The sequence below is a fragment of the Taudactylus pleione genome, unplaced genomic scaffold (assembly GCF_031769625.1).
Source record: "Taudactylus pleione unplaced genomic scaffold, aTauple2 ptg000447l, whole genome shotgun sequence".
Lineage (NCBI taxonomy): Eukaryota > Metazoa > Chordata > Amphibia > Anura > Myobatrachidae > Taudactylus > Taudactylus pleione.
The window spans coordinates 2,254,475-2,280,584 of NW_028284849.1; the positions used below are offsets into that span (position 1 = coordinate 2,254,475).

The 26,110-nt window shown below is 46.5% G+C and overlaps 1 protein-coding gene across 6 annotated transcripts in view; it reads left to right on the forward strand.

The window, feature by feature from the left end:
• The window catches only part of LOC148505592 (uncharacterized), a 465,509-nt gene extending 452,519 nt beyond the window's left edge, over positions 1–12,990 (forward strand). For all 6 annotated transcript variants that reach the window (XM_088447980.1, XM_088447974.1, XM_088447978.1 and 3 more), the window contains 2 exons: positions 11,093–11,153; positions 11,448–12,990. In XM_088447980.1, the coding sequence (XP_088304106.1) occupies positions 11,093–11,153; positions 11,448–11,640 (254 nt within the window). In that variant the 3' untranslated portion in view covers positions 11,641–12,990. The remainder of the gene's footprint in view (positions 1–11,092; positions 11,154–11,447) is intronic.
• The last annotated feature ends 13,120 nt before the right edge of the window (positions 12,991–26,110 follow it).

Consider the following 26,110-nt stretch of genomic DNA (forward strand, 5'->3'; position numbering starts at 1 on the left):
CTGAAACCTAGTGATTATACAGCTGCTGGCATGCAGTAATCTGTGATTTCTAGCTGGGATGCAGTCATAAACAGTGTACGAGGCATCAATTATTTCCCCAGCAGACCATCAAACAGTGCTAGAAATAAAAAATCATCACAAACACTCTACAAGAAATCAGTAATAATAAAAGAACTACTATAATATTCTTCCATGAAGACCTCAGTTGTAGAAACAAAAGCTGCACAAGGTATGTTTTAAGCTGCAATAAGATAATCCATGAACAAATCGCCTGAAAGCAAATGTTAAATGCATGCTATAGAGAGCAACGTCTGTGATGTAAGAGGAATCTTCACACAGGACAAGCAGTTTACTGTGAAATTCTAAAAGTATTTATTCCTGTACGGTCTTGCTTGCCCCCCTGATTGGGGTCTGAGATGTGAGGAGCCTCCTCTAGTTCTCCCCGGGAAGATGAATATAAATTAGAAGTGACAGCTCTGGTATGAGCGCTGGCCTTGTAGCAGCATTACTGCGCTCCTGCTCCTATAAGAGACAACGTTACATCATAGATAATTGCAGCTCTGAACGAGCTTTACTACAAAGACCGACCATTTGATTTGCACATTACATATTACGCAGATCCACAAATGCGATTTCACAGGCACAATAATACGCTTGATTTAAACGACATAAAATTCAAGCTGTCCAGTAAAAGAGCTAATAACATTTACATGCACACACGTACATGTATAGCAGCAATGGTCCTCATAGTAACCATTGAGATAACTTCATGCTATAAATACTGAACAATCCCTCCAATATATAGATCGCTATTTTGAGGATACTCTTAAGGGATGATTTATCATTAAATATTTGCAGCATATTCCCCGGAAACACCTGTTTTCAGGGGATGCCTTATTGTGAGTGAAGAAAAAAAGAAGACGTCTTTGTTGGGGGCACTCTTATAAAAGATCTTGATAGATTGATTAAAACTTAACTTTTATTCTTATATAATTAAGATAAATGGTATACAACATACTACATATAACATACAAACATACAGTAGTTCTAGTCAGTAGGCGCTGACTAGGATACCACTAGTAAGAAGGAGAATTTAATGTGCAGCTTGCACAAACGTTGTTATATTGATAGTAACTTGTCAGTTACTACTAGTCAAGCCGAATATAAATGATATTGATTGTGCATCAACCCAAGCGGTAATCTCAAATAGAAATTGAACAGAAGATTAATTCCAGGAAAGTTTAATACCTCCTATTTGCGCGCATTCTGTATCTGTAGTGTATTATCTCTTGTATGGTAAAGATTCCAAGATGGACCCAGATAAGTAGACAAAGATATAAGTTGTATATTTAGAGAAACTGAGAGGTATATGTCACCAAAATTAGTATATTTGATCAAATTCACTTATCAGTTCTCTAAACATAATTCCCACCTTGAATACACTCAAAATTAGCGTTTTGTCTTTGTCAACAGGTACACAACAATATAGAATAAATAAGTCCAGCATCGGTCCAACAGGTACACAACAATATAGAATAAATAAGTCCAGCATCGGTCCAACAGGTACACAACAATATAGAATAAATAAGTCCAGCATCGGTCCAACAGGTACACAACAATATAGAATAAATAAGTCCAGCATCGGTCCAACAGGTACACAACAATATAGAATAAATAAGTCCAGCATCGGTCCAACAGGTACACAACAATATAGAATAAATAAGTCCAGCATCGGTCCAACAGGAAACATTAAAGCAAAGCAGTAAAATGAAATTGCAATAACACTCAAGTATAGGAGAACATGATATGAATAAATAAATGGATTGGTATACCTTATAAAGTGAAAAACCAAAAGTATGTTAATGCATCAAGATATACAGCTGGAAACAAAAATTCTGGTTGTTTAGAGAAGAGACTTATAATGATTATAGTTAGTTGGAGATAGCTCCGGTAAGTATGAGAACATGTTTATCACAGTGTCACCTAAAAAGGAAGATTGTTTAATAACAGGTGGTGGACATATGTTCAAAAACAGTTTATCTGTATATATATTTGTCAAGTGAACCACCAGAGCAGCAAAAAACGGACAGGAGGATGTACAAAGACGAAATAATGCAAATAGACAAGATACTGTGCCATCCTACCTATATATCTGTCTGTTATTAACCAGTTTTGTTCTATTAATGCTTACAATTGTAAAGCGCAACGGAATATGCTGCGCTATATAAGAAACTGTTAATAATAATAATAATAATACTGTCAAGAGCGTGTATAAATGGACGGAAAGAGTGTGTAGTAAAGGAGCCCAGATATTGTCCCCCCCGCTTCTGCTGTCTCCGCGTCTTATGTCAAACAGAGGACATGGGATGAGAGAGCGGGGTTGGCAGCTGATGGGAAGGAAGGGAAAAAAGCACTTCTGCTGTCAGTATGCACAGACCGTGTTTATCATGATATCCTGCAAATTGCACGACAAGCACGGTCGGCTGGCTGATGAGAGAGTACAGACAATTTACCTGTGGTTAGCAGAATCTAAGAAGTTCCTCTTAGGGCTGGCCGTCTGGAATAGCCTGTAATGGGAGTAGTGCAGGGATTGTGTTACTTTCGTAGTGCACCAAGGTCGCAATATAGCGTAATACAGAGCATCTGATTGCCGTTGGTATTGAGGCAGTACACCGGGAACGCAAGATAGCGGTGTGTATTGTGGTTGGTTGCCGTTGGTGCAGGAGCATATGGCTGTGACCCAGGTAGATAACAAATAAAGTTCAGATCAACAAATGAACTGGTTGGCAATATCTGGAAAATTCCTCTTAGGGCTGGCCGTCTGGATTAGCCTGTAGTGAAAGTAGTGCAGAGATTGCGTTGCTTCTGTAATGCACCAAGGTCGCAAAGTAGCGTAACATAGAGCGTCTGATTGCCGTTGGTGCAGAGGCAATACACCTGGATTGCAACGTAGCGGTGTGTAGAGCGGCTAATTGCCATAGGTGCAGGAGCAGGCAGTTATAGTGTTACAGTCCAAGCGGCTGTGCGGCAAAGGAGGGAGGCGTCATGCAATGTAAGTCTGTAACCGGGCGGCTTGGGACTGCATGGAGAGTCTCACATGCAGTCAACGGGATGGTGCCCGGCCGGCCGAATCACGTGACAATTTGGTTGGTGATGACATACGTTTCGCCTACAGACAAGACTTGTTCACATCAGTCAGGGGATGCCTGCAAACATTTAGTATTATGGAGGGACCACCATTTCCAACAACAGTCGGAACCCCCATAGCTTTCTAAGGAGGGTACAATGCTATCAGATTTACCAAGTTCTTGAATGCAAAGCATTCCGGAGCATGGACCCCGCAGCTAGCGCCATCTGTAGATAACGTCAGTCACTGTAGTCTATGGGCCGCACTACGTAAAATTTACCAGGAAAGGGTTCTGGAGGAGCATCACCTAGCAATGGCCACCACGCATGCGCAGGAGCCCGGCACAGGAGTGAAGAGACTGATGATGCCTTTTCGGAGCCCCTGTCCTGCATGTGCTATATCACACGTTCCTGCACTATCATCGCATCCTGCAATGGGGCGCTAATATCACACCCAGATCGCATTGCAAATATGATTATTAATAAATGGGCCCTTGTATAGCATAACAACTACCATAAGTACCCAGATGAGGTAGAGTGCAGCGTCTTCTAACGGGATCTCTGCTGGGTATAGGCAAATATCCCACATACACACAATAAAACTTTGCCAGTATCCTGATTTCTGTTCCGCTCCCTAAGACAAAGCTTACAGAGAAAGAAATGAAAATATCCCTTTCCCTACAGCACTGTATGAACAGGAGTGTATAGCCATACATGGGGAATGCATAGGGCTCTCGTGCATCTGCCTTAATCCCGACTTTAGCAGAGCTCTCATTGACATATATTATGGGTGGAATTTAATTTGCCCAAGTCGCTCCCAACAGCATTATAAGTTTCCCCCAACAACTCATAAAGGTGTGTAGGAAAACATGCGATGTCTGCAATACGGTTATATGCAATACCAGGCATTGTGACAATGCTCAGCACCACACGGCCAGCAATTGTATTCTGCCCAATGGTGGGTAGGGGAGAGGCAGGTTACGGCTTTCTATCACTGTATTATTATGTAAGAGGGAGGGAGAAAATGATTAACAGGAAGTCTCATCTTCCCGGACTACAATCAGTAGAACCCTGCGTACTCCAAAGGTGGAAAGTATGATATCATAATGCACCAACTCCATAAGAGCCCCCCTGGGATAAATGAAAGAGTTGGTGAGTAATAATAAACAGTACGCCCCAAACTACTACTGGCAAACATCAGATGGGCCAGTAATACCTCCTGTCACGTGGGGCCTTCTTCCAACACTGTGATATTACACTATTCACTTTGGCCTCCCAATTTACAAACGGGATTGCCTTTTTTTTTATAATACATGTTGAAGGATGGAGTTGCTGTAATACAGAAGATTAAGTCATATTCCAGCAGTCTCCCTAATATGAGGGACAGTTGGCATCTGTATGGGTGCCTCTGTTCTGCCAGAGACCTCTCAACATCTCGTCCCAGCAGCAGCCAATTACAAAATGGTCAGGTTGCCAAGGGACAGTATAACCAGGACCCAACGGGATGTCACTTCTTGTCCCTCCTCCCTACATTTCCCTGATATATACATTGAGCCGTTTTGCTTGGACCATCTTTTACGTAATGTTAACCTGCCCCTTGCCAACAACAGGATTCTGTTATAGGAATCTTGGGTAAAGATTATTTGTATATTGTCGTGTGTCAGGTAGTAAATAGGAAATAACCAGCAGCGTCCATTTGGCTAGGTATAAATTGTGGCAAATTAAGATGTCTTTTTGGATAAGGTCCCTTGTTCTAAGCCCTGGGGTAAAGCTGGTTATCCAGTGGTTCCCAGCATAGATGACCATGCATGGTTACTATGTCACTCAGTGCTGGCCTGTTGTTCAGAGTTTTGGCCGAAGTATCAATGCTACATCTCCCAGTGACAATCTCATAGTTACTACAGATCTCATTGTGGGAAGCATGTGTACACAGAATGTAAGCCAGAGAATAACACACCTTACAAAGCACTCGCATATGGTTCTGTCAGACGCACCTCCAGAGGCTTCCAACAGTCTATCACTATTTTATGTACCAGGGTTGCCTCAGGGTGACACGTATGTATACTTACACCCCACTATTACATGGATACAGCATACACTGTGTTAGCAGTAGAAGCCTGCAAGACATTACCCTATTTGTACACAATATAGCAATACGGTGACGTCTCCCAGGAGAACTGGGAACGACTGTGACAGCTGTTAGTTCCTGTGAATTCGCTAAGGGCAGGGGTGTATTTATAATGGGTGCAGGGTGTGCGGTGCACATCGCCCCCTGTGTCCACACTCCCAGCACCCATATTTTCTTATACTTACCCCTCCAAAGTCCCGTGTCGGCTGTAGCGCTGCAGAAAACACCTGGAAATGGCCATGTTTCCGGCATTTTACGCATGCGCAGTAGGGAAATCGCCAGGCAGTAGACTTTGGGCACAGACTAGTACCCAGAATTGACTGCTGCAGGGAGAGAGGAGGGGGCCCCGGACAGGGAATGCACACGGGCCCCCTCTCTTAATGCTCTCATAACACTTTGTGCTCTCTCTACAAACAGCGCAATCGTCAGCTGCAGCATCGCACGAGGTTTCTATCAGCCATGTAGTAACTAAACAGCTCTTACATTTCACAGACACGGAGCTATTTCTTTTTTAAACTAAGTAAAAAAAATAAAATGAAATGTTCTGATAATACTTTGTACAGAACAGAAGAGCTGACAATTCATCACATTGTGCAGCACGGTAATACATCACAATCATATAAGTGTATCACACCGAGCTACACACACTCTCATGTATAACATATGTAGTAATGAGTAATAGACTGAGGAATACTTCATGTCCTTCCTTAGAGCAATCCTCAGACACTCGGCATCCATATGCATGAAATTTAGGCTACCGCAGTATTTCACGCAGCTCGCTAAGTAAGAGATCATACATTTTACATTATATTTCCCCAAACCATAATATATCTTGCAGCGTACTGTAACAATAGAGAATCCAGAGACCACAACCCCCCCCCCCCCCCCGTGTCTTCGTACTCAATCCCTGTGTAAATGGATGCAATGCATGGGGTCTATTGTGCTGACCGTATATAATCCCCAAAGAGCACAGCATTTGGCAGAATATAGGGAGAAGCTTGCGACCAGCGTACACCATAAAACCCCAGCTTATCACAGCGATAATTTATTTGAGATGTAAAACAGAGATCAGTAACCAGATACAACTCCCAGCTTAGCAGCCAAACAAAGGTGATCTTGAAATTATAGATCAATTTTAAATGACTGAATATCAGGTGTCTTGTATATATTTATAGTATACGGGCTATAGGCGACTGTACTGAGATTAGCATGCTGAAAATTTATGGTACAAAGTGGCTTCATTCTTAATAGCACGAAGCCTGTTCATAAAATTCAAACTCTTTAAGTCTCAAGTGCCCATTAAATCCCTGAAATACTTGGACTTCATGTGTGGCAAAGCCACATGGTCAGAGACCTAAACATTTCCAGATTGGCTTTGGTTTTGTTTTATTGCTTGATAAATATGCTTTGAATGGTTAAACAGCAAGTAAGATCACTATTGGTCGATGCTACAGTAGATATCGAACCTGGTCTATGGCAGAGGCAAATCACACACTTTTATATAACAGAGGTGACCTGTCTATATCTCTGCGGAATTCTGTCAGATCAGCTCCCTTGCCGACAGCTGATTTGTTTAATGCTGAGAATGGGGAGGTGCTTCTCTGCTTAAAGGAACCATACACTAGTGATGGATTACCGCGCTCCTGTGATCCTGAGATGCCGAGGACGCAGGACCGGTGAAATCCAACATGTTGGATTCAACTAATTTGTCGATCACGAACAAAATATGATCATGATTTGCAAATCGATGAAATTTAAAATGGAGAATTTCACTGATCCTCTGATGGATTGCATCGATCCTCCGATGGATTGAAAATCGATGGCTGCCGGTCAGCATATCCGGCGTTTCCGACCCCATCGCGGGTTCCGGCAATCCGTCGTATAGTGTATGGGGGCTTTTACACTATTAGAATGGGGAGGTTGTTGGCACTTGAGAGAAGTGTAAGCAGTCTCATTGGCTAGCGCTCTTTAATGCTCCATACAAGGAGTGTGCCAGCAGGGTTCAGTAGCTAGCCTATATGTGCAATAAGATCAAATTCAACTATCCTCCCGCAAGTGTCGGGAAGCTCCCAGATTGTTGGGGGGCCCCCTGCACCCCTGGAAGTGTATCCGCATCCCGCACATTTCCTAGGGCAGGATGGGGAGATAATTGCCGTGACTCGTGGCTCTGGAGGAGGCGGAGCTAAATTATCCGGAAACGCATCATTTAGCCCCACCCCCTCATCACGCTCCCGTGATTCGCAGTAATGTGCCGGGGCGTGGCCTAATGACATAGTAAGCCTGCCCCGTCCCCCCTAAGCGGTCACCAGTGTCTGCTCCCCGGGCATCTCCCAGGGAGCAGATTAGTAAAGTCGGCAAGTATGATTTATGCTGGCCATACACTAGTGCGATTTCGGGCTGATTGCCCAACTTTAGACGCGTCGTACGATGAATCGTGTGGAAATCGTGTGTTTTTAGGTAGGATACGATCCGATGCGCGGTCCCGCCTTTTTTAAAACTTATATCATATGATCAGATGTGCAGCCCATATTATCTGTCGTAATCGTATGCAGATCGTGCCGTGTATTTGTGCATACGATGCATCGTGCGTCCAACCGGCGTAATTTTGTTCTTTCAATGGCCTTCCCTCCTAAACTGCAGATCGATCGTATCGTGAGATCGTATGTCAATCGTGCGGCCGGGACTGCCGGGGAGTTCAAGGGAAATGGTAAGATGAATCTCATCTCATGCTGGTCGTACTAGTGTATGGTCAGCATAAGATTCATCTGAGCATTCTGCATTTTAGTTTGTAATCATTTTGATCTACCACAGATATTGTTTAGTCATTTTACTTCCATTGAGCCGTGCTTTAATAAGAAATAAACAAAAATAACCAATATAAAACTTTTGCAAGTCACTGCTTCCCAGCAGGATGCAAGTGGAATTTTTAAAACACCACCCGCAGCCAGTTTGTATCCCGGCGTGCCGTACGCCGACTACGGGGCCGTTTTAAGTTTTCACTTGCAAACCCGCTGGAAAGCAGCAGCTTCATATATAAAGCCCCCCCCCCCCATCTGAAATAGTGTGCGACAGACTGAGCAAAGGTTGCTACACCCACTTTCCCTGTCTGTGTTACGTGCAGATCCTCCAGGGGCTGAGAACACCATCGATGCAACATCGACTCTTCCAGTAAGTCCTGGGCTGCGCATATTCGGGTAAAGTTGTCTCTAAGAATGGCCTCCGAGTCTATGGTTCTGTGATTAGGAACGCAGCCCTGAATTGCAGACACACCCCACTGGAACTCCCATAACACGCCCACGGACCGCCCCCCTTTTGCAAACACTTTTAGCCGTCTCCCCAACTCCTTCCAGGAACGCCCGCAGTGGTCTGCTCAGGACCTTGCAATCACGGATACATTGTGAAGGCCTTCTCAGGCTACAGCTCGCTGCAGGCTCTTATCGGCGTATCACGCATACGCAGTAGCAAAAAACTGCTCGGCTGCGTAAGCCTCGGCACTGCGTACAATTCTGAATCAGGCCATGAGACCGTTAATCATATATTTAAAACTGATTATCAACAGTTGACCTCTCAAAAACTCAAACCTAGTACTGGCAATAATAGACCTTACAAAGGTTATACCTAAGTTGCCAGACTAGAGTATAGTGACGTTAGCCGTTCTGTTACAGATCAGGTGGGATAGCTGCATTATTGTGTTAGGGAATAACGAGAGCGTATTTCTACACCTGCATTTCTATATTAAAAGTCATCAATTTTACAGCTGGATACTAAAACGCTGTTCAGGGATCTAGTAGAAAGTTTTGGCGGAGGCTCTCTGAGCTGCAGGAAGTAAATTCGAGGATCTGGTTCAGCCGCAGCTGTTAGGCCGCAGGTTGGCTATTTATTTATTATTTGTTTATGTAGCACCAATATATTAAACAGCACTATACAGGGAATAGTAATAGTAGGGTCCAACTTTTCAATGTTACGCTAATTTAGCTGTTTGTTTTTTCTTTGCAATTATACCTGTGTTTATTATTTCCAGCGCATTTTCCATACTTTCTGCTGTTTTACAATAGCATCTAACTGTAGTGGCCATAAAAAGAGAACTGAGTATACAGTGAGTAAGGTATGTCTATGGCTGCATTTACATAAGAAATAAGGCAATGTGCCGCTTTCCAGCATGGGTCTGGAACCTAACCCGACGAATGAGCGGCCGGGGCCCTAGTCGTTATTACCATCAGGTTCTGCCCTAATGGAACTGATAGGAGTTATTCTTAGCCACACAAACACACACTTGGTACATTTAGAAAAAAAATATTGCTGACCTAGCCGTGCAATTATGTTGATTTGATTCCCAGAAACGTGTCCCAGTTCCGGCTGCTGGTACATGAATAGACACCAGCACGTTGCTGCACGGCAGGTGCCGCTACACACATGAAAGATTATCCAGTAACATCCTCAATATAACGTAATGCTCGTGCTGCAGGTACATTGTACTTTACACACAGAACAGATCAGATGCAGAGACTGACGACACAGAAGAGCAGTGTTACTGTGCAACTGTCCGTACATACAGAATAACGGATACTAGGAAATGTATCCATCATACAGAATACTGCCCAGAGCTGCTCTAAGGCATTACTCCTTATTCTGGGATATATTCCTCTTTATCCAGCCATTGGGGCTGATTCTGAGACGGAAGCAAAAAAACAAACAAACAGTAACTTTGCACCTGAAACCAACCATGCTGCAATGCAAGGGGGGCAAATACATTTATTATATTTGCATGCTGGGTAAATACCGGTTGCTTTTGCATGTTGCGCATATATGCTGGGCAGCTGTATTATTACACTGCAATTTACATTTCAGCCTGGACACCCCCCTCCCAAATATAAATCTCTCTGCACATTTTCCGTCCGCTCCACCTGCAGTGCAGCTTGGTGTTACCCAGGTGCAACGTTACTTGGTTGGGTTTTTTTTTTTTTAGCTTTGCTCCTAACTATGAATCGTCCCCATTGTATTTACATACGAATCTCTTATCATCCCATACTTAATGTCACTCACTCAGCTCACACCTGTGACAAAGCCTTGCAGCTGGATAGCCGTACTCTACAATGTGGCACCTGAGTGCCCTTATTATGTAGTTACAATAACACCCGTGCTCTCTCTCCATTGCCTATGCAGTGATGTTATAGTACACTGTGAGTAATGGTATACTGTACATGATAGAAGACTCGGTGGTACAATTTACAGGCAGAGATGGGTATGTCACTGTCAGGTTCAACATAAAAGTCATTGGGAGTTATAAAATATCATGAATACTATAAATGCTTAGATTTCATAGACATAGAACAGTAATAATAGGGCATCACCAATTTCCTTTACCCCAAGATCAGCAGCACCACTCTGTCCTAGGTGAAGTGGATGCCAGCTGGGCGTATTTATTTATTTGTGTTGAAAGAACCAAGATAAATGCAATGAGCAGTTTCCCAATCTTGATATTTGCTTTCACAAGTCAATATTCCCAGATTGACAGCCAGTTACAAAATGTAGAGGCTGTCAACCTGATTGAGTCTCCTATCTCCCTGACCTAAAGAGCTTACAGTCTATTCCAATTCCTGGACCTTTAAGATGTACAGTTATTTTAATTCAACATGGATTTTCTTTGGGGGGCTTACACATGTAGTTATGATTCTATGGGAAGTCTCAGCAGGGCAGTGGCAATATTTTACAGCAAGTGCTCCACTAAATAGGAAAAAAAAGATTGATAGCTTATGTGTTGCTTGTTGCGTTGTATCGGTAAGATGGAAGCTATTCGGACGAGACTCACTAATGCCGAAATATTATCACTTTTTGCAGATAAATTCCACCTTGCATCATCAGCCGAGCACCGAAGATGCCAGCTGCCTCCTGAGAAGAGGTAGGAAAATCAGATTGCCTAGCAGGTGGAAGTAATCTCCAGCGTGTTAGCGCCATAAATAACTGTGGCCCTCTGTGCCAAAAAGCTGCCTTGTGTGTTTTTGTCTTGCTACATTCAGAGGGAATGACATTAGCTTCCAACTCACACTGAAATCTGTGCCAGGGGCTACATGGAGTGTGAGATGTCTTCATACGCATCGCATTGTGCAGAAGAGCTCGCTCTTTAGTAGCTCAAGACACTACAATTTGTAAAGTTGAAACCTCGCAATGATGTTACATTTTATTCTGTATCTAGAACGGAGCGGAGGAGAGCCTGGTTACACATGGCTACGCATCTGATGCTGTTGGAGTTCCGTGTCAATATGACAGTCTTAATCACACATCCATTGCAGAGCTCATTCTACATGTGGCATCTTTTCCCACCCAGACCCCTAGGTCAGGACAGCAGACCTCCGTGTCACTGTATTACAATGCCGTGTCTTGTGTAAGCTGTTTTATGCAATGTCAGTACTACTATATAAACACATACAGACTGCAACGCAAAACCATTCATTCTCCCAGCAGTAGTAGAAAATGTCACACCTCTAGTCAAAGCCCATTAATGCTATATAGCAGTGCAAGTATAGGCTACACGTAACACTGCCTGACAGCTTAGTTCACATTACCACCAAACGCAAGAGACGTCAACATTACCCCAATCACTTCTACCAAATGAGCTTTGTAATATCTGTCACAGACACAGAACATAGACATCTATGCAATCTATACAATTGCTGCAGAGAGAGCCAGCATGCAGACAGACATAACTCCAGGGGTGACACTGTTACATCTTTATACACCCTATTCTGAGACTTCACGTAAGAGGAATATCTGTGACTCCCTAAGACAGATGACAGTTCGCAGGTTCCGAATGAGAAGGCTGTTGGAGCATGCTCAGTTTAGGCTTTTGTATACAGAAAGTATTACATTAACAAGCTGGCAGGTGATTGGCAGGTACAGATGCCCTAATGCCAATCACTGCCTTCTCCAGTAAGTCACATGTTAAACTCAGCAGGAAAATTGCTTTGGCATCCTGACAGCAGATAACTGTACCTATCGGAGATGAGAAAGCCTAACCAGAGTCTCTGCCAAAGCATGGTTACCCTGTGATCACTGGCGTCACCTATACAGGTACGTACACAAGCACAGAGTACTGCCCTGCATGCAATTGCTCTCCTTGTGCACAGAGTAGAGCTGGGGCAGTCGTACAGCCTGAGCCGGCCAGGCACCTGGAACATGATGTGCCCATCTAGGCATTGTGCACTTACCCTGCGGGCCAGAGTAACAAGCATGGCTATAGGTCTCCCCTATAGGAAACGCGGAGATTCCTCTCAGCCTGTGACTGACTTCCCCATCCAGAGACAGAGTTTGCTGGGCTGCATCATTACATCTGAAGACTTCTTGCTCAGCTGAACAGTCTCAAGTTCCAGCCTGGGATTCCCTTCTCCTCCCCCTCGCAGACACTTAACCCTCATCCTGCTGAACGTCCGCTGCAGGGGAACGGAGAGGCTATGCACAAAGTAGTAACTGTGACAGGACAAGGGGAACCCTCAGCGTAGGAGCAATTTTCTATTACCTAACTCTGTTGAAGAGATTTCCCAGTTACCATGGAGACTGTATTAGATGGGCAGTTTCAGGTATGGTCACGTGTAGTGTACGGGACGGTGACACAGGTGCTATTTACTCAGCACATAAATAGCAAGTACAATTAGGTAAATCCAAATCATAAACCATTGATTATGTTTACGATTATTTTGCGCCTCTTACAATTAAAGTAAAATGTAAATTTGGTTGGTGGATCCAGTTTTTAACAAATTAATTTGATTAATTATCAATAAACAACCTATTTGGTGATCAGTATTGTTTCTCTGTTTACATAACGCATAAGAGTATAGAACTTTCCATGCATTATCTAAACTCTCTCACCCCACAATTAGCGGACACCCCTACCTGGAGCTAGTTTTAACAATAATCATATCTGATAGACCACCAATTATTTCTACTATAGCCAAAGCCAGATTGTGCAGGGTCACAATCCTGTGCATACAGGACATCCCAGGTTGCCGAAAGCTTTGATGTTTTGTCGATTTGGCTGCAATATTTAAAGTGCCATTTGATAATTAAGGCAAAACCAGGTAAAAAAAAATAATATATAAGTGTACTTGTTTGTAGGTATATTTACTGAATTTTTACGTGATGTGAGCAGGGGAACGGTGACCGCAAAAAGCCACTGACAATTTAAATAGTGGAAGGAGCAGGGTCCCCAGCAGCACAGAGTAGTGATGTCAGGCTCCTGTCACACTGATACAGGAAGCCACAGACTGAGAGTTATATAGTGGGAGGAGCAGGGTCCCCAGCAGCACAGAGTAGTGATGTTAGGCTGCTGTCACACTGATACAGGAAGACTGTGATGTTAAATGCACCTCTATACGGAATAGAGTTAATCATCTAACTTCTTTAACAAACAGTGGGGGAGATGTATGAGGCAGCATAATGGGGAAATGTGGTATCAGCCCACACTGTGGGCCTGATTCAGAGCCAGACGCTATTTGCGGACGGTCGTTCTAAAAAAGGGCTGGATATTTAAATTGAGCGCTCGCTTTTTGCGGTGTGTTGACGCCTCTATGTCTGAGCGAGTGTTCGAAAAATGCGCTCGCTATTTTGTAAAGACGCCCCTTTGCCGTTCGCATCACACGTGATCTCCGGTATTTATTAGATTAATCGGGAACATTGAAAGGCATCTGAATTGCTCGCAGTGCTTGTGGTAGGATTTTCTTACCGCTATCACTGCGAGCAGTTCAGGCTAAAAGACAACCAAGTGACGTGGTTGATGACGCTCCTTTACTAATTATGCACTCCCATTAAACGCCCTTTTGACCATTAGGCACGCCTGCGTTCAGATCTCCACTCCCCCGTTTTCAAGCACCTTCCCCTGTTACCACCCACAACGGTACATTCGGTCAATCAAATTAGCAGCCCCTCGCTGTGTTACGAGCGCACGATTTCCGACCGCAATGACTGGTTTGCGCATGCGCAGTTGTGCGAACATCGCTCAGAGCGAGCGGCCGCTTACGAGCGGCTCTGAATCAGGCCCTGTGTGCGTTGATACCTCTTCTTCCCTATGTACTAATGTGGAGATGTGTGTACTGTATAATGATGGAGGCGCTGTGCGCCCCTGTCATTGCACTCCTATCTTCAACATAGGGTGCTATAGTGCAGGCTTATGTATGAACGGTCAGTGGCACTGACCATTCAAACAGCAGCAGCTATCAATTTCAACAGCTACAGCTGTCGTTGCCGCACCACCCTGCACTGTCCCTGGCTGTCAGCTCCAACAGCCAGGGATTGTGCGTACAAAAATATTAAAGTTCTTTAAAAAAAAAAACTGCTGGGGAAAAATAGACCGGTGCTCGCATAGACATTGCAGGCACCGGTCACACAGCGTCTCTCCCAGCAACTGCGCATGCGTGACCACACGCACGCATGCGTATAAAAAACTTGACAACCGAAGAGGAGAGCCACTGATGGGAGAGCACAGATCACCAGACAGGTGATTTAGCGCTCTCCCACTTTGCCGCGATCCGGCAATGAAGCGCGTCCTCACAAATATCAGCCGAAGCCACCCACATCATACATCACCCCCAGTATGTACTTCTACCTCATGTCACTCACTAGAAGCTCTGTCCATTGTTTTACTGCAGCCTTTAATGGCGATATCAGAAAGCTGTATACACAAACACGTAGATTACATATATATATATAAATGTTTTCATTCATTTGATCTTCTTGATTTACTAGTCTTCTTAAATGTCTATGAAAATAGTGTAGAGACCATTCACAGAGACACAACTGCACAGTATATGATCCCACTGTGATAGGATTGTTCTACTTCTGTCTCCTTTACCAAATTGTATGGAATTTGTGCAGTTTCTGTAACATGGAAGTTACATGCGTGTTTTATGCAGACTACAAATGGCATTTTATAGGATGCAGCATTTATATTCTATCCCTCTATAACATGCAGCAGGGACACGGGGTGCCGCCTTTTACAGAAATCATGACCTAAAAGGAAAACAGACTTTTTGGGGGGGTCTAATTATAAAGATGAGAAAAGCCCTTTATCTTGTATTTACATCGTAGAAATAGGGTAACCTACTTATTTCAATCCCATTCCGATGGCACATTATGAACAATTATACGACCGACAAACCCCTCGCCATAAACAGGATTTATTATCCTTTCTAAACAGCCAAATGGAAACGAGGAGACACTCAGACACATGATTACAGAGAGAGAGAGGTGATTTCTGCAATTGCTAGTTAAAAAGTTTCAAAATTTCCAGGCCCTGATGGTTGGACAGACCAGTATTTAATAGCTTTGGTTGGATTCTTGCCTCTCTCCTGCAAATAATACTAATAATGCCTTACTGCAGGAACATTCTCTCCTGCCAAAATTGCTACAACAAATATATCGGTTATCCTTAGAGCGGGTTTCAATCTCGAGTCTCTTGGCAACTACAACCTATTTGGGTTTTGATTGCAGACGTCAAAATCTAAGCAGAAATCTACCCATAATTATTTAGAGAAAGCCAAAACCCGACCACACTCCGCATAGTGCACATCCATCCAACATACCCATTACTACTGTATGCTAACTATACACATCTCACTTCTCTCTATTGAATGGATGTCGTTAATGCGGTCTAGTAATTACTAACAACCTGTGCACCTTCCACATACATACCGAACATAATAGCGTTAAACCAACCTCCATCAATGCTGGGACTCGAAGCAAACCAGCAGGGGGGCGAGGTGGCATGGTTATATTGTTTGTGGCTTTGCAATGCCGGGACTCGATGTAAACCAGCAGGGGGGCGAGGTGGCATGGTTATATTGTTTGTGGCTTTGCAATGCCGGGACTCGATGTAAACCAGCAGGGGGGCGAGGTGGCATGGTTATATTGTTTGTGTTGACCCATCAAAATGATCAATGAATAAAATAATATTTGGCAGCATTCTTGGGCTACGGCAGTGGTTCCCAAACTTTTTCGAACGACGGTGCCCTAGAGTATCAGCATATTATCCACGGCACCCCTGGGCCAAAAGTTTCTTATTGAGAAATTCAGCAAAAATGTAAATGAAGTAAATTGTGCTTCTATGTCACCCTTAGGGTCAGTTATGTGCTGGGTGACAGGTCTGCGCTTGTTTTTGTCCACATGTTTTTGATTGACAGCCATGAGCACTGGATTTGCCGATCACACGGACTAAAAATAATTTTATTTAGAACTGGACCACCAACCCGAGGCCCCCCTGCAAGTGCCCTGAGGCACCCCAGGGTGCCACGGCATCCAGTTTGGGAACCACTGGCCTACAGATTAAATAATGTTTTACCTATTGTCATATATCCTGACCAAGTGGGATTTTTACTACAGATAAGCTTCAAATAACATTATTAACATGTCTTTATTTATAGAGATGTGAAGTTAGCTTTTGGTTTGCATCTTCCCGCCAAGTTTGGATCCCCGAAAAACGTAATCTTTCAGGTAAAACATCATCTTTCACGGACATCTGTGCCGAGACATCCGTGAAAGGCGACGTTTTGCCTCATCTCATCCGAGTCCAAACTGAGCCGCTGATTTCTAATTTATATAGCGACAGCATACTCTGTAGTGCTCTACAATCGTGGACAAACACAGTAATAACTGGAACTTTCCCCCCCACACACACCCACCCCACCCCACTCATTCTCAGCACACGCAGAAAGTATTGGTCCAGTGTTGTCTCTGTCTCAGGGGCCTATTCATCAACACTAAATTAACATTTTTAAGGACATTTGCCTTAAATAACGTTATTTAGTATTCATGAAGCCACTTAGCACAGGAGATATCACTGATATCTCCTTGCTAAGTCCACCTGCGTTAATTTCCACACTCCCCATACATTAGTACATTAGTATGGGTACATTAGTACATTAGTATGGGGATGTGGAAATTATGGTATTCATCAAATTCCGAAAATTATAAATTTTCGGAATTTGATGGAGGTACTATCCGCCACTGTGAGGTGGCGAATAGCAGGTGACACTTACCTGCTGCCAGCTGGACAGGTCCCCCGGCGTCTTCCTCCGGCACTCTGGTGCGTCGTCTGGCTCCGGAGGCTGGTCAGACACTGTGTTCTCCCAGCAGAACACAATAAAGTTTAGAAAAAAAAAAAACTTTTTTTTTTTTTTTTTTTTTTTTTTTTTTTTCCCCCCCCTCTAATCTGTACTGTGGTCAGCTGGGAGACAATGTGACAGACCAGCCGGACGGAGCCGGAGGCTGCTACGCGGACAGGTAAGTGCTGAAGGGGAGGAGGTGAGCGGGGGGGAGGGGGGGGACATAAACTTACCGCATGTGTAGGCAGTGCTGCGCATGCGCTGGGTTAACGAATTTAACAGCCCATGCGCAGCACTGATTACAGCTGCGGTAAGGTAGGACTAGGCAGGGAAAACTATCTATTTCTACTTCAGGGTCCATAGGGGTCCACAGGGTGATCTTGGGTATAGCTGGATCCTGGATCCTCGGGCACCACGGAGTTAAAGCTTTCAGCTGCTCCCAGGATGCACTTGGGTCCAACCTCCCCTATACCCCGCCCCCGAGCCACAGGCACCTCAGTTTTAGATGGTGCCCGGCCGGAGTCGGGTCACCCTGCGGGGTGGGCTGCTGGAGCAGCCCCCTAAAGCTTTTAATTTTTTATTTAACTTAGTTAAATTTATTTATTTATTTTTTACTACAGTTTTTCTACAGAGCGGCAGCGCTGGGCTGTCTGTACAGACGCCTACGCTGCCGCTCCTTCTCCCTGCTGGCGCCGCGACGCCAGCACTGAACTGGGGATCGCGGCGGGGGAAGCCAGAGTCTGTACTAGCCGGACTCTGGTTTCCCCCGGGACTGCTGCCGGAAGACGCCGGGGAGATCAGGTAAGCCGCGCACCGCTGATTAGCGGCGGTGCGCGGGTTCCTTTCAAATGCAGTCACATGCCCCCGGTCTAGGGGACAGACCGGGGGCGCTAGCGGTGGCGGCGGGCCCCCCCTCCAGCGGAGGCATACCCCGCCAGACCACTAGACCACCAGGGTAAATTAAGCGGCAAGCGGGATGCCGGCAAGCCCTGGGGTTAATATGCTAGCCAGGGGAGGAAGCCTTCCCTGTCTAGCGGCTCCTCCCCTCAGCTCAGCGCGCCTTTCAGCTCGTAGTCTGGCGTCGCTGAGCTGCAGCTACACGGCCACTCCTCCTCTGAGGTCTCCAGCGGCCATTTTCTCTGTGGCAGCGTGGATACTCTCAGGGAGCACGCGGACCGGTCCCCCTGTGTACCTCTCCCCTGCAGAAGGACAGTGTACACAGCACTATAGCCCTCCCAGACACTGAATCTGGGCAGGTTGATTGTAGTGGAAAGGTGCAGTGAGTATATCTTCCTGCATGGTATGTGACTTTTGCTAGTGCTGCCTGTCTGTGTCTTTTTTCTACTTACTGTCAGCCTGTACCTATCCCTTTCCTTCTCCTACAAGCCCTACAGGTGTGCGGGGGAAGGGTGTTTCTACTGACCTCACCTATATAGATCACGTATTTGTGAGGTCCGTCACATACAGTTGTGTGCTACACGGTGCCATATTGTGGGCTGTTGTTCAGCACACTGGTGAGTGCGCACGTTTTCTTCCTAAGTCATGTCTGAGGAGGAGATTGAGCACTCCGGGGCTCCAGCATTGTTCTCCTGCAGGCGCTGTTCTGCAGGAGTGGATAGGGAGGATTTGTCACAGGACGGCATGTGCGGACGGTGCCAGGCGGTCCCTGGTACGTCTAAACCTCCCATTTCGCAGGAGCCACCATGGGCGATGTTTTCCCAGGTGCTGGTGTCCATCGCGGACCGTCTGTCGGTCCCGACTGCCGCCCCTACTAGGGCGTTGCCCCAGCCTGCCATCCCCCATTCCCCGGGTGTCCCACAATTATTGCAGACTCCCCCGGGGTCTCAGCCTGTTGGTCCCTATGCGGGGTTGCCAATGTATATTCAGTCCACCCCTGTGGCACAGCCGGCTGTGGTGCCGTTTCAGGCTCCTGTGACAGCTCCTCCACCCTGGGTGGATGCGCTTTCCCACACTGTCCAAGATTTGGCGGCAGCATCTTCGGCTTTTCAGTCGATGTTGCGCAGTGACGTGCCCTCCAGGGCGTCTAAACGCTCAGTCATGGCACAGGCTGCGCATCTTTCGGATTCTGAGGGGTTCTCGGATGATGGTGAGGTACAGGATGACTCAGCCTCAGATGCCTCAGTCCAGGAGGTAGACAATAAGTCTTCCATCAAGGGGCTCTTGTTAAGGCGGTGCGGGCTATTCTTCTGATTGAGGATGAGGCACCCGCTCCCAAGTCAAGGTATCCTAGTTTTAAAAAAGCTAAGGTTACTTCTACAGCGTTCCCCTTGTCTGATCAGTTGACTGATCACATGGCGGTGGCCTGGCAGACGCCCAGTAAGCGTTTCCTGCCACAGAAACGCTTGGCGTCCAATTATCCATTCCCGGAAGCGCATTGTAAGAAATGGGAAACTCTGCCTGCAGTCGATTCCCATGTAACACGCCTCATCAGGAGTGCTACTTTGCCATTGCCGTCTATATCCTCGCTGAAGGATCCTACGGACAGGAAGGTGGAGACTTGTCTAAAGTCTATTTATTCTCTCTCAGGGGCTGTAGCCCGGCCGTCCATGGCCATCTCCTGGGTGGCCAAGGCCATTGAGGGGTGGGCCAACGCCTTGGAGGACACGTTTACGGATGAATCTCCGGACGTCCAGAGGGCGTTGTTAGGACAGATGAGAGATGCCACCTCCTACATTGGAGAAGCATCTTTGGATGCTAGCCTGTTGACCTCTAGGGTTTCGGCGGCAGCAGTGTCTGCTCGTAGATCCTTGTGGTTGCGGTCTTGGAGAGCAGACGCGGATTCAAAGAAAGGCTTGGAGGCCTTACCTTTTAATGGGGAATTACTATTTGGTCCGGACCTGGACAAAATAGTAGATACCCTGGCAAAATCCAAGTCAGCCTTCCTCCCTTCAGCTACTACACCTGCTAAGGTCCGGAGCTCGGCGTTTCGTTCCTTTCGGGTTCAGGGCAAGGCAAAGGGTCAGTCCTTCCCGAGGCAGTCCGCACCCAAGACCGCCTCAAAGCCAAAGAAGCAAGCCTGGAGTGCTAGGCGCCCTTCTTCCAAGCCAGAAGATAAGCCTTCTGCGTGATGGGACGGGCCTCCCTCTGGGGGACCCCAGAGTGGGAGGCCGACTTCTTCAATTCGCCCAGTGCTGGCACAATACCACCACGGATGCCTGGGTGCGAGAAGTGGTCTCCCAGGGGTACGCCCTGTCTTTTCGGCACAGGCCGCCTTGCCAGTTTTTTTGCACAAGTCCTTCTCAGGACAAAACCAAGGCCTTGCAGGTTCAGGAAGCCATAGAGGCCTTGCTGACGGCGGGGGTCATTATACCCGTACCACAGTCTCAACGTGGGATGGGGTATTACTCTACGCTGTTTCTGGTGCAGAAACCCAATGGCTCTCATCGCCCCATCCTCAATTTGAAGTCCCTGAACAGGTTTCTCAGGGTTCCCAAATTCAGGATGGAAACTTTGCGTTCCATCATACTGGCGATGGAACCGGGGGATTATATGGTCTCCCTGGATATCCAGGACGCCTACCTCCATGTGCCTATAGCAACATCGCACCAACGGTTTCTGCGGTTTGCTATTCTCCACAACCACTACCAATTCAGGGCTCTACCCTTTGGTCTCTCCACGGCACCAAGGGTATTTACCAAGGTGATAGGGTATTTACCAAGGTGATGGCGGTCATGGCGGCTCACCTTCGGAGCCAGGGGATACGGTTGCTACCGTATCTAGACGACCTCCTCTTGCTGGCAAGCTCCCCGGAGGTACTGATCCAGCATCTCCACCTGACGGTCGCTTGTCTACAGGCGCACGGCTGGTTGATCAACTGGAAGAAATCCTCCCTCATCCCATCACAACGGATGGTTAATTTGGGGGCCCTGCTGGACTCTCGTCAGCAACGGACTTTTCTGACTCCAGAGAAGGTCTCCTCCTTACAGCTGCGGATTCACAGTTGTCTGAGCAGTGGCAGAGTGTCGGTGCACTCAGCGATGAGAGTTTTGGGGTCCATGGTGTCGGCATTCGACATGGTGGAGTTTGCCCAGTTTCATTCCAGGCCCCTGCAGGGGCTGATTCTTTCAGAATGGAACGGATTGCCACACAGGATCCGCTCTCAGATGCTGGTGTTGTCCTCGGAGGTGCGTCTGTCCCTAGCCTGGTGGCTGCAGACAGCGCATCTCCTGGAGGGGCGCCCCTTTTGGATCCCGGAATGGGTTCTGCTCACGACAGATGCCAGTCTCCGGGGTTGGGGGGCGGTGACAGGCTCCTTGTCACTTCAGGGTCGTTGGTCGGCGGAGGAAGCGATTCTTTCCATCAACACCCTGGAACTGCGGGCAGTATACAGAGCCCTGCAGTCGTCCGGCACCGCTCTTCACGGAAGGGCCGTTCAGGTGCAGTCGGACAACGCCACCACGGTGGCGTACATCAATCACCAGGGAGGGACTCGCAGTCGAGCTGCGATGTCGGAGGTGTCCCGCGTCCTGGCTTGGGCGGAGCGCTATCTTCCAGCTCTCTCGGCAGTTTTCATCCCAGGAGTCCTCAATTGGGAGGCAGACTTCCTCAGCCGTTACGATGTGCATCCCGGGGAATGGTCGCTTCATCCAGAGGTATTCCAACTACTCGTGGACAAGTGGGGGCTGCCAGAGCTGGACCTGATGGCGTCCCGTTACAATCACAAGCTGCCTGTGTACGGGTCAAGGACAAGGGACGCAGGCGCAAGTCTGATAGACGCGCTGTCGGTGAAATGGCTGTTTCAACTGGCTTACTTGTTCCCTCCGATATCTCTGCTGCTTCGGGTCCTGCGCAAGTTCAAACAGGACGGAGGCACACTGATCCTGGTGGCCCCAGCGTGGCCCAGAAGACCGTGGTACTCCGATCTGCGGAGCCTGTCCATCGACGCTCCGTACCTCCTACCTCAACGGCGGGACCTGTTGTCTCAGGGGCCCTGTCTTCACCCGGATCTGGGTCGACTATCTTTGACGGCGTGGCTCTTGAGACAGCCGTCCTGAGGTCTCGGGGATTTTCTAGCTCCGTTATTACCACCATGCTGAGGGCGCGCAAGCCTGCTTCCGCGAGGATCTATCACAGAGTGTGGCACACTTACTTTCAGTGGTGCGAGGCCAGAAACTATGATCCCCAGGTGTTCCGAGTTTCGCGTATTCTGGCTTTCCTTCAGTCCGGTTTGGACTTAGGATTACGTCTTTCTTCACTGAAGGTACACGTGTCTGGTCTGTCGGTGTGGTTCCAGCGCAGGATCGCTGCTATGCCGGACGTACACACCTTTTTCCAGGGTGTTTTGAGAATCCAGCCTCCCTTTGTGCCACCTGTGGCCCCGTGGGATTTGGCGGTGGTTCTTAGGGCCTTACAGGGTCCTCCTTTTGAGCCCTTGGAGTCAGTGGAGCTCAAGTGGCTAACTTTTAAAACTGTTTTCCTCTTGGCAATTGCTTCTGCCAGGAGGGTTTCAGATTTGGGGGCGCTTTCTTGTCGTCCCCCTTTTCTGATTTTTCATCAGGACAGAGCGGTGCTTCGCACTCGTCCTGATTTCCTGCCTAAGGTGGTTTCCAGGTTCCACATTAATCAGGAAATTGTTGTACCAGCCTTTCAGTCACCTGATCTTTCGGCTGGGGAGACTTCCTTAGACGTTGTAAGGGCACTCCAGGTTTATGTGGACCGGACTAGTTCTGTGAGGAAGTCGGATTCTTTGTTTATCCTCTTTGGTTTTCACAAGAGGGGTTGGCCTGCCAACAAACAGACTCTAGCCCGTTGGCTTCGTTCTGTTATTATTGAGGCTTATATGCAGGAGGGTTTACCTGTTCCAGCCTCTGTTAAGGCTCATTCCACTCGGTCCGTGGGCCCTTCTTGGGCTGCTAGCCGTGGCGCCTCTGCTGTTCAGCTCTGTAAGGCGGCCACCTGGTCTTCCATTCAGACCTTTTTGAGGTTCTATGCGTTTGACACCTTTGCCTCTCAGGATGCATCCTTTGGGCGCCGGGTTCTCCTATCAGCACAGGAGCGTCCCCGCCCTTAGTTGGACTGCTTTGGGACATCCCCAAGGTCACCCTGTGGACCCCTATGGACCCTGAAGTAGAAAACAAGAGATATGGTAAGAACTTACCTTTGTTATCTCTGTTTCTACGAAGTCCATAGGGTCCACAGGGCACCCGCCCTGACGCACCTGGCTTCATATGGGCTCTGTGACTGGTCACCGGTTTTCCGTCTCCCATTTCTGTGAGTATGGTTCTTGTGTGTTCCAGTCTTCCTTCTCTCTGTTTCGTCTCCTCCTCCGGCCTGGGCTGCTTACCACCTGAGGTGCCTGTGGCTCGGGGGCGGGGTATAGGGGAGGTTGGACCCAAGTGCATCCTGGGAGCAGCTGAAAGCTTTAACTCCGTGGTGCCCGAGGATCCAGGATCCAGCTATACCCAAGGTCACCCTGTGGACCCTATGGACTTCGTAGAAACAGAGATAACAAAGGTAAGTTCTTACCATATCTCTTGTTTTCCTGAAAAGCTGTCATTGCAAAAATGACAGCTTTTCGGAATAGATAGCTATGGAGAGGAGGAATGATGAATTCCCCCGGTAATTAGGTAGAACTCCATGCCAGTTCTAAACCTAATTACCTCCAGGGAAAGTTTAGGTATGATTAATAGGCCCCTCAGTCTTGTTGTATTGCTAACTATACTTTGATACTTGAGTGAAAAATGTCATTGTTACAATGTATAATTAGGGCATGCTGGAGCTATACTGAGACATGTATTTTCTCCCAATGTGCATTCTATGGCTTCTCCAACCTCTGCAGTGTTTACCTGGTCAGGATACACCTTACCGTAGACATTCTCTAGTTTTGTTGTCACAGCCAGATCCAGAGATCGGTGACAGTCTCGGGAGGTCTGTACCACACAAGACCTAGTACAGGAGCCATTGGCTGGAAAACACTCGGAACAGTTTAATAAACCTCTCTGAGAGTTTAAATCGTATCTACAATTGTTGCATGTTATTAACTTATTGCAGAGTCCAAATGGCAGAGCCCATCTTAGACTCTTTTTTTTTATTGCGTAATTTTTAATAAAGATATTTTGTAAAGTTTTGTAACATTACACCCATGGAAAGCAAAATAACAGAACATGCACGGAACATGGCAGACATGAAAAATGGCATGTAATAACATAGAAACTCAGGTCAAATGGAGATAATGGAGTAACAAGAGAGTAACGTTCCAAAGTCCAATATAGCAAGTAGATACAAACATCTAAATAATCACATATAAACAGATAAATAGGTATAACAACGGACCAGCGGGTGTAGGTAAGTGAAAGTTCTGCATCTCAGTGTATAAAGCCCCAGAGAGTGCACTTAACGATCATTGAGCTGCTAGGAAAAATCTGTATTACATGCACCTTATGGAGCTTAACCTGCAGGAAAGCCCTTAGATTCCAGCGCTTAATGCTGATCTATAGGTGAACGCGCTCTACTCGCGGGTAGTTAGCTAATAATTGAATAGCTCTGGGTGTCACACCTGGAGTTTGTCCTGCAGAGTAATTGAATCTGCCCCAAGACTAAAAGATGCTCAACTTTATATTAAGCATCAGTACAGTAAAGTACAATAAAATATACACTGTGATAGGAGATGACCCAATTGGTAACATTAGACTGGAAGACCTAAATGTATCCCCCAACTGCTACAAAGCTATCATACAGTATACCAAACAAATACCAAGAAAGCATTCTTCTAAAACTAATAGAACCAGGCAGGAGCGCATTAATGCCCGAAGTCACCCGTGTGCAATGGGCCCCCTCATCTGAGCAGCGGGTCACCAGGAGCAGGAGCCCTTACCCAATTATGGACACGCATTTCGCCAGGTCTGGCTTGGTCACGGATATCACCTCTCCTATCTCTGTATCTAGTTAAGAAGAATCCCCTCAATTGTTGTTACATTACTGAGACTGAGAGTGTCCCATGATGGAAGGAGCTGTGTGTATATGGTAAACCTGTTGCAGCGTAGAGAGAGTGTTTCTCTAAGAGAACAGCACACGGTATACCGCATGGCAGTGACCCAATAAGTGGTAAGATGTGTACAATTAGACACAACACTCACCAGGTATACAGATCTTACATGTGTGTAGCTATATTATTGTCTGATCTGTATTAGCGGTATTCCTTAGAAGCGTATGTATTATCAGCAGTAACATACCTCATCCTGTAAGAGGGAAGCACTCAGCAGAGGGTAGTGACGTGGTTTGTGGATGATTGCAGAGAGGGCTCAGGACATCTATCTCTGTCAGTCAGTTTATATCACTACAGTACTTTGTGGAACGCTAATGTGCAGAGAAGATGTGTTTTATGCAAAGAACTCACGACCCAGTATGATAATACACTGGATATTACTTTCTCATGGACTGATCTGTGCATAACCCCACTGGCTGATGACACTCAGGCTATTGCACAACTGCAACCCATTTTCCAGCACAATACAACTAATAATTGTGTCACAGACTCCTGTAATTACTGTGGGTGGGAGCTGTTTCAGTGGATAATATTACTGTGTGTATGCGAGTAAAATGCATCAACTAATTAAGAAGAAGATAGCCAGATGTATCCTTTCCAAAGCATCTGATGATCTCAGGGATTGCCTAGTACTATGTATGATGCCTGCCTGCTGCCTCTCGTTCCTGCAGTGCATTTAATCGCTTCATGCTGTGATGAAAATATTCACAACTTTCTTATCCGATCCCCGAGCCGTTCATAGCGATTACACAACACTCTGGA